This window comes from Alligator sinensis, unplaced genomic scaffold (genome assembly GCF_000455745.1).
Source record: "Alligator sinensis unplaced genomic scaffold, ASM45574v1 scaffold857_1, whole genome shotgun sequence".
Classification (NCBI taxonomy): domain Eukaryota; kingdom Metazoa; phylum Chordata; order Crocodylia; family Alligatoridae; genus Alligator; species Alligator sinensis.
Genome location: NW_005842439.1, coordinates 804,705 through 820,233, shown reverse-complemented (window position 1 = coordinate 820,233; position 15,529 = coordinate 804,705). Strand labels below are relative to the sequence as shown.

The window sequence follows — 15,529 nt, the reverse complement described above, 5'->3', positions numbered from 1 at the left end:
CCTGAGTGCATCTTGTTAGTAACGCAGAGGATCACAAAGTATCCAGTACTACTACAAAGAATATTAGAATACACCAAAGGTGGGTGCCCTTTCCTCCTCCTAATCCCCTGTTGATTCCCTCTACAGCTCTCCTCAAGACTTTTTCTAGTAAAATTGCTCTCAGCAGAGCTGGCCAGTGCCTAGCACTGCTGTGATTAGAAACCAAGGTTTCATAACTTTATTCAGGATACCATTCCTCAAGCCTGATGTTACTGCAGTGGTAGAGCACACCAGCCCTGTGGGGAAAGGAGTGCTTTCATATAGTGAATGTAACAGCAATCTCCAGCTAATTGTGCAGCAGCCTTCATAGACTGCAGAATCTCTTAAATACTAGCTGTGATATAATGCCTGAAGGTGGAGGTGAGATAGGAAGAAATAGGTTCCTCAGATCTGCAGTAGTGTGTGCCGTCCCTCAATCTCCCTTCCACCCGAAAAATCCTGGACAGCACACACTTGCCATGTTCTTGGCTCGCTCGTTTTGAAAGCAAAACCATTCAGTTCAACATATGGCCTGCTTTCCATAATCTTCTGGTGTGGTCTATTTATTTTCTAGACAAGCCTTTTATCAAGTGAGGATGAGGGATGACTATCTGGGTCGCCCTTCTTAAGTTACAGCAAGCTTCAGAGCTGCTTTTTATTATAGGGTATCGCTCAGAAAAATCCTCTGGCAAATGATATATGCATATTGCCGTCTGTTCTTTTGCTAGTGGGTATGCATTCTGAAGATACAGCAGCAGACATTCATCAAGTAATGGCTGTATCTAGCCACCGTGTCTTGTTTTATAATCAATTTCTTTCAGAAGTTTTCAGGGCTTTTTGTTCGCCTGTTTTATAAAATCACATTCTGTTCACAAGGGGCTGTCTTGTTGGCTATTATTCTCTATAATAACACCTCAGACATAGTGGCCTGTCCCATTACCATGGTTTATATAAAGAATGAAATTTTATTTATAAAGTGAAAGGTTTATGTACTGTAACTTCATTGAGAATGGGAACCAATAGGAATTTCACTGCTACCCTGATGGCTCATTAATAATCCAGACCATTAAAACATTCTTAACAAACATTATTGTTACTTCACTGATTATTTTTAACAGCTTCTGACACTCCAAAATAGCAGCACTTTATGACCACACAAATGGTCAAGCTCCTATGCAAAATGGGTGCCATGCTTATTTGTTCCTCGTTTGACTAGTTGGCCGAGTACCTGAAGAGATGGAGGGCATGATTTTTGTTTGTTGCCCTAGTCTCCCATGACTTAGAGTGTATTTGCTACCGTTCCCCTTCATTGGGGTGATGCATCTTAAAGGTTACTTCGGTTTTGTTTTTGAGAAATAAAATGAAATCTGGCTCAAGGCATGCCTCTTTGCACTTCATTGTTTATGACTTGATAGAGCAAGGGGACAGCCAAAAAGTCACAAGGTAGGCTCTCTTCGTTTGTAGTAAGGCCGAATTGAAATGAAATTTTCTCTCTTTCCTTAAGAAAATGAAGTGGAACACCAACACTTGACTCAGTCGTTAAACCTGGTGAAGGATGTGATCGCTGCCGTGGACAGCAAAGTCAACAATTACGAAAAGAAAATGCGTCTCAGTGAGATCTACACCCGGGTGGACAGCAAGTCCATCATGAGAATGAAGAGCGGCCAGATGATCGCCAAAGAGGACTTGAGACACCGAAAACTCATCCGCGATGGGCCTGTCTCACTGAAGAATGCAGCCGGGAGGTTGAAAGGTAAGAAAGCACTGCAGATCGTGTGCTTGAAGGATACGACTCCCAGATGAAGGCAGGGCTCTCATCATTTGGCCACTTGCAACCTTGTTAGTTCCTTTTCCTTCAGTCTAGAATTATTCTGCCTACTGCAGTAGGTTTCCCTTTAAATCACTGGCCTGATTATTATTTTCATTGTATTTCTTTTTTTGCATTTGGAGAAACGCTCTCAAAGTAGAATCATTGCATCTTCCCCTGGGCTCCTGGTAATATCCTGAAGTAACATTGCATGCATTTCTATTGTCTACTAATGCTTTCCAGTGATTCTGCTTGTTCATTTTCCAAGTTTGCCTCCTCTTTGAAACTGAAACCAAAACTGGTCCTTTTCACTTTACTTCTCAGAAATTAGCCTGGTGTTCTTGGTTTGAGCTTTTTTTCAGTAGCTTAAATCGAGCAAATCCATTTACCAAAAAATGTGAAAAAATAATTCATGAGAACCATTATGTTCACATTAGCCTGGTATTAGGTCTGCCAGCTTGGACATACCTTTTGCATACTAGATCTGAAGTTGATTTGAGGTGTCAAGTACCAGCATGACGGGTGACCAGCACCAATTTGGACTTTTTCTGAGACAAACAAAGGCTCAATTGCAGCGAGTAGCTTACTAAAACAACTCCTACCTAGCAAAGGGAATTCTTGATCTCAATTATCTTAGCTCTGTTGACAAGCAATCACAGGAGCTTGTAACAGAGCCAGTCACATGTTCTGCCAGGCTTCTCTGGGAGCAAAATTAATAGAGGGGGGAAAAAAAAATCAGGTAGCGACAGGATCTTGTGCTGCTGCTGAACATTTGTGTTTGATGTTCATTGAGCACTTGCAGCCCAAGGGCACCCCAGCACATTAGAAATGCAGACACTATATGAATACCTTGAGCATGGAGACCAGCAGGATGCACTGGCTGCAAGGCGGTGAAACGTTTGGGTTCTGAAATGTCTCCAGGCAATAGGCTCACTGCATAGGAAGCCAAACCACTGACACTCCCAGGTTTGTTGCTCAGGACCAGCAGGGCCATCACCATTTCCATATCTGTACAGTCCTTCGTCGCTACTGTCCAGACCCACCATTGCTTTCTCTGTTGCACCTAAATCCCCAATGTGACTCTTAGGGCCTGGACAGATGTACTAATTACAGAGATAAAGGGAAAAGGGGAGGCAGAGTCGCTGTACTGACTGCCCCATGGGTTTCATGGGCCTGATGCTATCCCACCTGAAACCTTAACCAAAGCAGTTTACCCCTGAGTGAGACAGGGCTAAGTTACCAAAGTTTTTAACTTTCTCTAGCTCTGGGATAGGAGCAGATGTGTAAATAGTTACTACAGGGCAGCAAACGCATGGTAAGCCTTTTGCCCATTCCTGACCATAGCTCAGTATTTGTCTATCCCGATAATTTCTCTGAAGCATTTCCTGAGCTGCTGCTCCAAACTGGTGAGTTTTTTCTGTTTTTCTCGCATCCCTTCAGCTGCCTCAGTATGTGTTATTGGCACCGATTTCTGGATCTCTTGAACTGATTTTCATTCAGTCACCAATGTAAATCACTTTGTGAAAGCACTGTGCTTCCAGTTCAGCCAAGCTTCATGCTTAAGTGCTTTGCTGAATTGAGGCCTAAAACATTAAGGTAACTATGTTGTTAATTCATCCTCCATGAGAAGCAGCTGCCAAAAGCAGCCAACACTATTCCACACCCATCCAAGATCCTGGGCTTGTTTTCCTTATCCACCTTCCTCAATTGTATAAGCCTTGACATTAGTAAGTGTGGAGTTCAGGCATCGGTCTGTGGTGTGCATGGAAAAGGGCCTGATATATGGAACATTATAAGGTTGTATCTTTCAGTAACATCTTCTGGAAGCGGAAGAGTTCGTACCTGTGCATTCCCGCAAAGGGAGGATCATTTATCAAATTCCAAAAATAATATGATTTACCCTAAGGGTCTGGAGAAAGAAATTCTAAAGACAGTTTCTAGGTTCCCAGGAATGTAGTCCCTTTGAATGGTGGGTGAGGCATGTTCTGTGACTATTACAAAATCTCCCAATAAGTAGAGAGTATATGGCACGTTGCCAATAGAAAAAATGGCTTGTGCTTCCCCTAAGCCCATAGTAAGATGTCCTGGTTAGAGGTGGTCTTGTACAAACCATCCATACAGGTGCAAACTTGTGAGACGTTCCAGGTGGAAGAGTGTCTGCAAGTCCAGAAGTGAGTTGCTTATCTTAACTTCTGGGGTATGGAAGTGTATCCAGAAGTAGCATGGGAATAGGTTTCCTTGAAGTATTTCAGTACTTCCTATGCTGCAGGAAGAGCAGAAAATGTAGCGATGCGTGGAAATAAAAACAAAGCAACATAAAATGAAGATCACCAAACTCTGGCAAAAGTTGAGTTAGTGGTTGATCTGAAACAGATTCTCTTGTTCACAAAACGAAATGGAAAGAATTATCTTGGGATGAGTAAACTTTTGGGTTTACCTCATCTGTGTCACACGATCTCCAAGCATGTTACACAGAAGCTCTTTGTGCTGCAGTTTTGGGTGGGGCAGCACACTCAGTAGTTACTGTTTAATCTTGTGATATATCATGGGGGGACTTGCAAGATAGCATATGTGTTTTACGAAAATAACCTGAAATCACTTCTTTTACGTTGCTTTCCTTTCTCGCATGAGAACCAGGTTCTGCCCTCTGATGCAGATCAAATTGGCTGTGCTTGAATTGAGTGAGAACCATGTATAGCTGTGGGCAGAATCAACATCAGCTGCTCAAGTCAGATTCTGGGGAAGAAATTGCAGCTGACAAGTATTGTTGCAAGACAATTTGCACCCTATAAACCGCTCGTCAAGAGAGCCATCAGCCCAAAACTTCCTGTGCAGATGTTTTGCTTGAGGACAGAAATATTGATTGTGTGAATGAACAGTGCTTATGTTCAGAAAGTGTCCAGAGGTTGCACTGCCTCACACTTGCAAGATTCTCACAGGGCTCATCATTTGGAAAAGATAATCTCAGCAAGTGCTTATAGTTTGCATAAAATTCCCTCCGAGTCCTTTCAGAGGTGACTCTGCATTGCCCAGCCGAGTTACTGTGGGGATTATCTAGGCCTCCAGCTTCCCAGGAACTAAGCATGTTGCTAGGACAGGGTTTACAGCTTCATTTTCCTAGGAAGCAAAAAAAGACAGATTCATATTTGCAAAACATACCCAAATATTTACTCACATGCTCATTAGCAGCCAGAACGCCTCATATCGCTAAAGAAAAGATATTGGTTGGCTTGGAATCGGTGATTGATATAAATATAGATATTTTGTGGACTTTCTTTTCCTGCAGAAGTCCAGGCTGTCCTCCTCTCAGACATCCTGATCTTCCTTCAGGAGAAGGACCAGAAGTACATCTTTGCCTCATTGGTAAGGTTTTGGCATTTTCTTTTCCTTTCTTTTCCATGTGTAGTTCTAGGGCAGTGGTTCTCAACCTTTTTAGACTCCAGGCCCTGCTTAGAAAATGCCAGCTCTTGGTTTTCACTTGTCCTTAGCTGCAGAAAAATAATAGCCCATTTCTGTTGCAAAGAACTCAGAAAGGTCACAGCAGGCCACAATGTTTTTAGCACTCTGGATTCCATACGAAATCTCTGGGTTGACCTTGTGAGTCCTGTTTGCACACCGAACAGTGTGAATGCTGCATGGCATCCCACAACACCCTTGAGAGGCTCTCAAGACACCCCAGGGTGCCACAACACTGGTTGGGAATTGCTGTTCTAGTTATATATTGAGCAACCAAAGCAAGTCACTGCCCACTGCATCTCTTAGTTCTTAGTGAATGGAACGTCTTGTATTATATACAAATTTTATCCATGCATTCATGGCAGACGTGGTTATTTGCTGTTGAGAGCATGTCTTATTCCCTCCCTCATTTCCCACCCCTCAGTGATTTCTACAGTGCCTTGGAACACTTGATAATTAGCTCTGAAAATAAACCTGTCACTGAATATGGTTCCTCTTCTTCAGCCTGTGCAAATAATGCTTGTTCACACTAAGGGTGGGAGGAATGTAAAAATGAAAGAGCAGAAAGAACAGACTTAATAAATGTCAAAAGGCAAAGGAAAGAAAGCCACCTGGTGCAAAGAAGTCCTGAGAGCAGCTTTCAGATCAGTGTGCCACAGGAGGATGTTTGTCATGTAAAGAAAAAGCACCAGTTTTAAGAGAGAGCCCTCGATAAAAGGCACAACATAATGAGAAACTGCCGCTGATCTGTCAGCAACGTGCCTATCCTGCGTATGTCCGGGAAGAGACTTTCTCTGCTCCTCATGTCCTTTCCATTTCTGAGCAGCGTTTAGCAAAGCTCTTCTAAAGTGCCAAGCGTCCTAAACAAGGTACAGTCCTGCTGATACCATAGAGGGACCGGTCAGACTGCATGCCAAACTTAACCCTAAGCATTTGATTGCACACAGATATTAGAGACACCGACAGCACGTTGCATATAATCATACACACAGTCTCCAATGGACAGTGTCACAAGCCCTTCCTGATGGAAGTCAGCTATAAGCTACTGAGAACAATAAGGTCTGGAGTGAGGTTTGAAGAAGAAAAATGTGATTCTCTAGGGCTGTAGAGGGGGAAGCAAAAACCACAAGTGAAATAACTAGCAAACCCCATTAAGTGTGGAGACCCTGGGTTAAAGAGCCCAGGACGGAAGAACAGGAAGTCAGAGCTTCTTCACCCATGTTAAGTTGCTGGAGAGTTTGAATGCCACAAAGGTGGTTTTGAATGGATTCAGGGACAGCATGGGATGATCTGGACCTTCTTTCTGGATCAACAGAGGAAGGTGGCAGGAGTTTTGTGTATTCAACTGAAGTTATTCTCTGAATCTGTGTTGGATGAGACTTGCAGTTGTGTTTAGCCTGTGGTTGCACAAGATGCTTACAGGTTAGGAAGGAGGTCTAATTACAGGGATTAGGAGCTTTTGAGCCCTTGGGACCAGGCAAAAGTGCTAGTGTTTTCTCTGTCTTCTCATCTATCTCCTCCCACCTATCCCTGTAGGACACGAAATCTACAGTAATCTCTCTGAAAAAGCTCATTGTACGAGAAGTGGCTCATGAGGAAAAAGGCTTATTCCTCATTTCCACGGGAGTGCCCAACCCAGAGATGGTAGAAGTCCATGCCAGCTCCAAGGAGGAGCGTAATAGTTGGATACAACTCATTCAGGACACCATTAACACCATGTAAGTTAAGGAACTGTTCCTACAGTTTAGATGTCTCTCACTTTTTTCATGGTGGTAATTGCAATGTGTCCATCTCTCGTGCAGGGACAAGGATGAAGATGAAGGAGTCCCTAGTGAGTCTGAGGTGGAAAAGAAAGAGCTGGATGCCAAAGCTAAAGAATTAAAAGGTAAAGATGCCAGGACTGGAGAGCAGAGGTGGAGGAAGCTGTTGACAAACCTCTCAGGCATTTTAGTGCTGGATTTTACAAGATCTTTTTATTGCTGCTTATCATCTTGATTTTTCAGGGGACCTAGAATTTTTACTATATGTGAATGATTAAAGCCCTTGTTAGGAAGGAAATCTGTCTGGCTTGTTAGGGCAAGAGATGCTGGCATGAAATAAAGCTTTGAACCTCCAAAGTTTCAGGTTCAGATTCCTGAAATCTGGAACCTACAATTTTTGGGTAGCCTGGAAATCTGAAAAAACATTTCTTCACCTCTTTATTGGGACTAAAACAGTGCTGCTACTGCTGCTGCTGCCTGAAGTTCAAAAAAACCCAAAAAAACAAAAAACTAAAAACCCTCAGGTGGAAGAGAGGACTTCTGATGGTGGGACTGTCACAACTGGCTCCCTCAGAGATGGCTGTCTTAGTATTCAGGCATAGCATGAGTGAGCCCCTGGCACAGAGTTGATGCAGCAAGCATCCAACCTCTCCTCTACCTTATCAGATATGTGTTCAAATTGTAATGGGTACCAGTAGCTTCCAGCTACTGGTGAAGAGTGCATCTTGTGCCCTTGGCCAGTGCAGCCTAGGATGAGTGAGATATTTGGGAGAAGGTCAGAGTTCAGGTGCAAGTCATGCGAGGGAGCTACTGCTTTTGTAATGCTCACTGAGCAGCCCCTGAAGCTCCATTCTAGTGGCCCTCGGAGACCCCTGCTTAGCTGGTGGGTTGGGTCTTGACCTGCAGTGTGTTTTGATCATGGGAAGTAAGAGAAAAGAGGGAAGATGTGGAGCTGCCAATCTTTGCTTCACCTGGCACTCAGATCAGCAGGCAGCACGTGGCTCTTCCAGTACATATATCACAGTCCTTTCCTGTATGCAAGAGCTAATACGCTGTTGAAACTGAGCATTGTCACAGGGTAACTGTCTGCTGCTGCCGGAGATGAGCTATAGGTAGTTGAAGCCTGAGTGAATGAGCCTGGCAGACGCTCAGCTGTATTAATTTTTTATTTCTGAAATACCGCGTGACAAACGTCGCTGCAGAAGTTCTGGCTCTTGGCTGCCGTTCCAGTGTTGGGCATTTAAATGCAAAGCAGAAAGGCTGGAGGGGGAATGCAAGGGAGCTGATCCCGCAGTAAGAAGAGTGCTGCGGCAGGGCTGCCAAGTTACTCCTGCCTGGGAGCTGGATACGAATGCCTGACACTAGGCCTTTTTAGTACAGGGAGGAACCCTCTTAGGTCCCTGTCATCTTATTCTCTGCCTTTTAGCCTGAATACCTGCAGATTCAGCAGCAGGAACAGGGGGGTTGAGATCCATTCCCATTTAGGATGTAGAACTGTCCACGAGTCTGTCCCCTCAGACAGTGTAAAAGCGTGGGAACGTGTCCTGAAAATTAAGGAAGTTGGAAACTGCGCACAATCGTTGCTGTTCCAGAATGTGCCGCTGGGTGGAGCCGGTATCACAGGGATTATTCAGATTCCTTATCAAACCACAGCTTTTTAATCCAGGTTCCTCTCTTCACCTCACAGAACAGCTTCAGCAGAAAGATCAGCAGATCCTCACGCTGCTGGAGGAGAAGGGGAAGATTTTCAGGGATATGACCGACTGCAGTGTGCAAGAAGATGGCTTGGTCTCCAGAGTGCTGTTCAGAGCCAACACTGAAGAGGCACCCAAGGGGGAGAACATTATGAAAAGTGCAATAAATGAGGGTAAGTGAGCCAGTAGGTCATATTAGTTACCTGTATCAATGCTCATAGCAGTTGTTTGGGGGAATCACCCGGGATCCACCCTGGGGTAAATCGACCTTCTTTCTTTGAATGAATAAACCATAATCAGAACGTAATGACCATAAGCAAAGGTATATTCCCATCCCCCAAAGGGTGCTGAGAAGGAAAGAGATGCAACTCAGGAATGGAAGGAGGTAGTAATGGCTAGTGGAAAGAAGTTAGGGAAGATATCTAGAAGTCTTCAGCACGGCTAGAAATTTTGCATAAAGCCCATGGTGGTTCAGGAAATGGTAGAGATATGAACTTGAATCTCTTTGCCCACCATTCCCTGGCATGTACTTTGGTATCTGGCTGCAGCCCAGGATCTGGTCTTTTGTGTGACAGTTGGGCCGTGGTGTCTTTGCGTGGCTCCATTCAGCAATGTAGTGGACTGCAACAGGGAAGTTTAAAAGATTGTCACTGGGCAGCAGGAGGTGATGGATCTGGTGAGCCAGTCGGTTGGAAAATCCACAAGTAGGTGATTCCCAGCCTAGCTTTCCTGTGTGAAATACCCAGGAAGCTGGAGCAATCAATCCTGTAGGCTTACAAACACATACTGACAGCACTTGGAGAGGGAGGGAGATGAGGTGCTAGTGTGAAGTTCAGTGTTTATGACCTGTGACTTGACCGTTGAATGGCTGCAGGTAGCATGTTGGCATCTCCCTTCCTGCACAGCTGTCCTCTTTGTACAGACAAACACATAAAGTTACTGACCCCGTCCTCTAGGCTTGGGGGAAACCATGGTGGGCTGTAAGTCTCGAGGATGTACCTTAGCTGACCTTCTCTCGTGTTGCTTCTTACCCTTTCAGTCGAGTTGTTGCAAAGCATGGTGAGCAGGAGTCTGGGGAGTGCGCTGGGACCACAGGTCAGCAGCCCTAACTCTGAGCAAGAAGGAGTTGGCCCCATCTCCCTTCCAAGAAGAGCAGAAACCTTTGGAGGCTTTGACAGCCACCAAATGAACGCATCCAAGTGTGAGTATTCCTGTGTGTACGCAGGGCTGGATTTGGGTTTAGAAGTCTTTGTGCCTGTCTGACATCTCCTTTCCAAGGAACTCGGGCACCTAATGAATCTTAAGTGAGCTTAATGCCTCAGTCTTCTAGCATGCTACCCATTTTACATTTGAGGAAGTGGAGGCAGTTAAAGGTGGAAGGACTTATCCAAGTTACTGGAAGTCCATGGTTGAGCAGGCACTCGGGGCCAGGTCTGCTGATCCCTTGTTCTGAGCTCTGCGCCTTTCTTTTCACACCCTTTACTCAGCGTATTTAAATATTTGTTTTCTTCACGTCTGTTTATTTGCTATGGTATCTGCAGCCTGGTTCCCTCATCTCCAGAGGGCTGCTGCCTCCTAGTCTGGACGCAAAATGAGATCCCAATTGACATATGACAACCCACCTGAGAGAGAGCTTGTTGAATCAAGCAGGTTGTGCCCCCTGCCTTGTCTCCCATCTTCTTTGCCTATGCTCCTTACACACCCTCACCCACAGTGATTTCAGCCAGATGAGCAAATATGTAGTTTTTTGCACACTTTACAGCTTCCCAATGCCCCACTTGTCCACCCCAGGCTTCAGAGGCATCTTCATCCCTCCAGGGCTCCTCTGCACACAAACCATATCCTCCGCTTTCCTACTTCCAGTTTGCTGAGTTCTGTCCCAGCACAGCTCTCCCTGAAACCCTTGCCCAATCTTCCATGTCACAGTGTAGTCTTTAGCTCCAGACAGTCTGCAGTATGAAACCTAGAGGATTTTCTCAGCTGCAAGATATAGTGCCCAGTAGGCCCTGACACAGCAACATAAAAAGCATTTTGCTCAGAGGACTTGAATTAAGGTTGAAGTTTCTTTTCCTGATTGCAGCAACTTGCATGGCCTCAGGCTGGGCTGGTCAAGACTGTCCAAGTCTTCCTTCTCTCGCCTGCACTTTCTGCAGAGATGGAGGTCATATGAATTTGACAGTATGAGAACTGCATCTTGGGGGACGCTTCGGAAGGAAGATGCAGTCTATCAGATAGACCCAGCACTGGGAGGGAGGAAGCCAGGTTCTGTCCCATTTCCAACTGTCCTGCTTGCACTCTCATAACTGAGCAAATCTCTTAGCCTTATTGTGCCTCATGTTTCCCCAGCTGCAAAATTATGGTAAAGGTTGCTTTGACTGTTTACGCCTGTGGAAAGATGCCAGGCAGCAGGCCCTTGCACAGGATGCAGGGAGGATGCAGTGGCTGGGGCAGAGAGCATTGGCTAAGGGTTAGCGTTTGTTTGTGTCGGTGACTAGAAAATCCAGACCCCAGGAAGGAGGCAACTCTGGACTACAGCCGGTGTTCTGTGGTTTGTTCATTAACAGGGTTGTCTTCATCCACAGTGGCTTGATGATTCACCTTTAAATCAATGAAAACAGCTCTAAGGGTGGTTTTTTCTCAGGTGGTTTGTCTCAGTTGGGAGCGGTCTCACGACATGTCCGGCAGTCTGTTCTGAATTCCTGGGTTCTGATGCCCGAGCCTGCGAGAGCTCTTGGTACCCAGGGACAAACCTGTCTGCATACAGATACTGCCCTCCTGGTATCCAACCCATTGCCTGAGTATCATAAATCCAGTCAGGATGGGTAGCATTGCAACGTAACGTGATGCTTTAGCCTCCAGTTCAATGCAATTGGCATTCACCACGTGTTCTTTCACAACGTGTCTTGGAAATCACAGCCAATGGTTTCCATGTCAATGCTAGTGACATGGAGATGGGGATTGTGAGGCCTTAAAGATGTCTGACCCACAAGCGAGTGCACTAAAATTATTGGCATTTCAGGCGAAGCCCAAACCGGTCCCTAATCAAAGCTCCTCTTCATTGGGTCAGTGTGGGCTGACATTTAGCAATGTGTGCTTGCTTCCTATTTATACAAATAAAGGACAAGCACATCTCAGCTGTGTTGAATCACCTGGAAAACAGGCCGTTTTCCCTCATCTGACACTTGCTAATGACTGAACACTTCATCTGCCGTTTGCAAAGTTAAATGATCCATGTCAACCTTTGGGGGGGGGTGTTTTTAGGTGGAGAGAAGGATGAAAGCGAAGATGCCCAGGATCTTCGGAGGACAGAATCCGACAGCATTCTGAAGAAGGTATTGCCATCTTGTATGTGTCTTATAGCAATAACCATGGTCCTTTCGTCCTGGCACCATCGTTTCTAAATCTGAAAAAACATGAGTTTCTGTCCATGTTAAACCCACCATGCTGAAAGTCTGCAATCAAAACCAGTATTGCTTTGACTAAAATTCCCACTTCAAAACAAAAATTAATGGGTAATAAACCAGTGTCACAGAAGACCCTATCCTGCCATCTGTCTGCAAACCAAATAAAACGTGTGTCTAATTATGTGTTGCTATTGAAATGCCATGGCCAGACATAAACTCATGCCCTCATGCAGATTAGTTCATTGTATCGCTACAAAGTGATCCCTAATTAACATTTGATTTTTTTTGGCTGATTTTCACTTTATATACATGAGATCTGCATTGCCAAAAAGGAAAATGGGAGGGTTTGGATGTGTTTCTATCATTAGTTCAGCTTTGAAAGGCAGTTATTGTACTGCTGGTTTGCCCTTTTATTAAAGCAATGTGATCTTTTCATAGGGTGGAAACGCTAATTTCATGTTCATGTTGAAAAGAAATAATGAGGTAAGAACAATCTCTGTTGCCTTAGGGGTGGGGGTTGTTTCGCCTTCAGTTTTGATGGCAAGTGGATTTGTTCCAATAGGTAAAGGAGAGCATGAACTTCATATCCTGTTGTATAACTTAGACTTTTAAATGTAGTAAACTGAGCTTTGGATACTCAGTCCAGGGATTTATTGCCTGACCTTTAACTGCCATTAGTAGAATGAATGCTGATTATAGGCATCAGGGGTTAATTATGACTAGAGAGCACAGGACTGTATTCACCACGCATCTGCATATAGAAGGAGTTTAATTGTATGTTGCAGGTGCAGTGAATTGGGGCAATTAGGTTTCTATTCTCCCTTTGATATGCATCTAACTCCCAATTAACATTAATGGCAGCTAAGTATCTCACTGAGAAGAGGTTCCCTTCCTACCAGCTATTATGCAAGGACTGGAAACACTACTGTTTGTGTTGGTTAAATTTTTGTATTGAAAGAGCAATTATGGTACATTGAACAGGATTCAGACAAGCACTTGGCCAGCGTTTGGAGGGACAAGACACCATCTCAAAATGTCTGGCATGCTGTTGGCTCTACACCAACACAAATACCTGTGCCTTTAGGGGCTGTATTTCCAAAGGTCTCGGGGCCCTATGCCTGCAATAGTTGTGCACCCATTTGTTTGCATAATATCCCTGAAGAGGGAGAGGGGGAAGTGGAAGGGAAAGCACACGTTTAATGCATTTTTAGGGCCTGTTTCAAGATGTTTTGCCGTGAAAGTCGTTTTCCTGCAAATATGCAGTCATAGTCAATGCACGCAACCTCCCTTCCTTTATGGTAACCTTCTCCTCAGTACCATTCCTCCTTCACTTCCCAGAAAACGGAGCCACAAGGAGTACTGGCAGCCTCTGTGTGGCAAAGAGCAAATTGGGGAGGAGACTGACAGCACAGCAGCAGATGGGGCAGAAAGCAAAGCAGAAGATCAGGCAGGGAGTACAGGGCTGGGAGCAAAAAGCAGAGCAGCAGATTGGGCAAGGGAAGGGGGTTGGACTGGTGCTTGGAGAAGACGTGAGGCTAATTTGTGGCACTTCTGCCAAAAACACCACTGTAAAGAAAAGCCCCCCCGAGACCCCACAAGGCAGGCAGAATGGGGTGGTTCTCCACATGCACCTTGCTGTGGGAGCATGCGACTGGCTTCTTCACTGACTGCTAGGGAAAGCTAGAAGGAAGTGTGTGCCAGCAGGGTAGCCATGGATGTGATGCACTGGGTGGGATAATTGGACCTGTATTCATTAGCCTGCCTGAAGCACCCTAAGGACCCAACTATAGTGTTCCAAGTTTAGGAAGTGACCCAGGTAAAGCCATGTGGTGTGCTGGACACATTGCCTGGCTCAGAAAGTTTAACACACAGACGTGCTCTAAACTTTGATCAGTAGGTGTATTTGGGATAAACTATCGATGGCATAGGTGGTGGGGAAGGGGCGGGGCAAGTAGGATGGCTGGGAGTCACCAAACAGATCAGCATGGCCATGCACAAGTCATTTGCAGTGTTACAGAAGAGCGAACGGTAAGGTGAGGTATTACAGCAATGCTCTTCTTCTGTTTCCTTGCAGCATGTTCTCCATAGCATCACCCAGCTCCATAACCTGCTTAGTGCTTTGCAGGTAGGTCATCCTGAAGCCTGGTATTCTGCTTTCACATTCTCCATTCCTGAACATATGAATCCCCTCCATGAGCACTGACTTGTGACTGTTGACATCGGCATTTTGCTTGCGCCCTTTCCATTCCATTTGTATTCCCAGCCTGTGCTTGGACTTAAAGGTCCTGCTAAAGGGTCCTGTCTGGTGTCTGCCCTGTTGGGAGTGTTCTCTTCTCCTGTCTTTCTGCATAGATCTGCAGTCTGGAAGCAGCTAGTACTCTGAACTGCCTTGGGAAAGTCTTGGGTCAGGGGTACTAGACATGGCCTGTGTCTTACAAATGCATGCTGGCCTTGCTGGACCCTCTAATCAGCTGAGATACATACGCCGACTTTTCTAGGCACCAGATGCAGCTGCTGACTGCTCCGTGACATGACAGCTGCTGTAGTACATGCCTTCCATGCAAGGAGGCACCGCACTGACTTTGTTCTTTCTCCCCTCCCAGGCTGTCGTGCTGCAGCAGGACACGTACATTGAGGATCAGAAGATGGTTCTGAACGAGAGAGTGTTGACACGGACCTTCTCCAGGCCGAACTCCTTGATCGAGCAGGAGAAGCAGCGGAGCCTAGAGAAGCAACGCCTGGAGCTGGCCAACCTGCAGAAGCAGCAAGCCCAGTACCTGGCGGAGAAACAGAAGAGGGAGAAGGAATGGGAGGCACGGGAGAAGGTGCTAGCAGACCGGGAAATGCGGCTGTCCCAGAGAGAAGAGCAGGCTCAGAAGGGGCACCAAGAGCTGGAGAAGGAGAAGGAGGAGCTGCAGAAGAAGAAGTCGGCCTACCAGATCGACCTGGAGAGGCTCCGTGCTGCACAGAAACAACTGGAGAGGGAGAAGGAGCAACTCCAGAGAGAAATGGAGCAGTTGCATCATGCACAGCTGAAGCAGCCTGGCCACAATCAGGTAATTGCTGTTTCCAGTAAAGGGCTCAGGGTAGATGTGCAGCTGAGGTGACAAACTGGCTTTCCAAAGAAATGGTCTGGTTAAGCCACAGGTTGATAGGCTCAGTGCTGGAGTTGCTGGGGAGATTCTAGTCCAACTAGAGGGTAAGAAAATGGTCCACTCTGCCCTTAAAATCAAGGAGTCCAGGTATGAACCTGAGAGACACAAGACCTGATAATTTTTTTAACCCTGATCTGTCTTTTCTGCACCTGGTGTTTCCTGGTGTTTGCTGCTGCATGTTGCCTATTCTGTCTCGGGGGAGAGACTTCTAGCAGAGCAGCGCCTCCCAGATCCC

The 15,529-nt window shown here is 45.7% G+C and overlaps 1 protein-coding gene across 1 annotated transcript in view; it reads left to right on the top strand.

Moving 5' to 3' along the window:
* AKAP13 (A-kinase anchoring protein 13) overlaps positions 1-15,529 on the top strand; it is a 97,331-nt gene that overhangs the window by 77,846 nt on the left and 3,956 nt on the right. The window contains exons 17-27 of the mRNA XM_025211969.1: positions 1-79; positions 1,523-1,771; positions 5,112-5,188; positions 6,818-6,999; positions 7,084-7,166; positions 8,729-8,908; positions 9,775-9,936; positions 11,997-12,067; positions 12,578-12,622; positions 14,214-14,264; positions 14,743-15,195. The exon at positions 1-79 is cut by the window's left edge and continues 3 nt beyond it. Coding sequence (XP_025067754.1) covers positions 1-79; positions 1,523-1,771; positions 5,112-5,188; positions 6,818-6,999; positions 7,084-7,166; positions 8,729-8,908; positions 9,775-9,936; positions 11,997-12,067; positions 12,578-12,622; positions 14,214-14,264; positions 14,743-15,195 — 1,632 coding nt within the window. The remainder of the gene's footprint in view (positions 80-1,522; positions 1,772-5,111; positions 5,189-6,817; positions 7,000-7,083; positions 7,167-8,728; positions 8,909-9,774; positions 9,937-11,996; positions 12,068-12,577; positions 12,623-14,213; positions 14,265-14,742; positions 15,196-15,529) is intronic.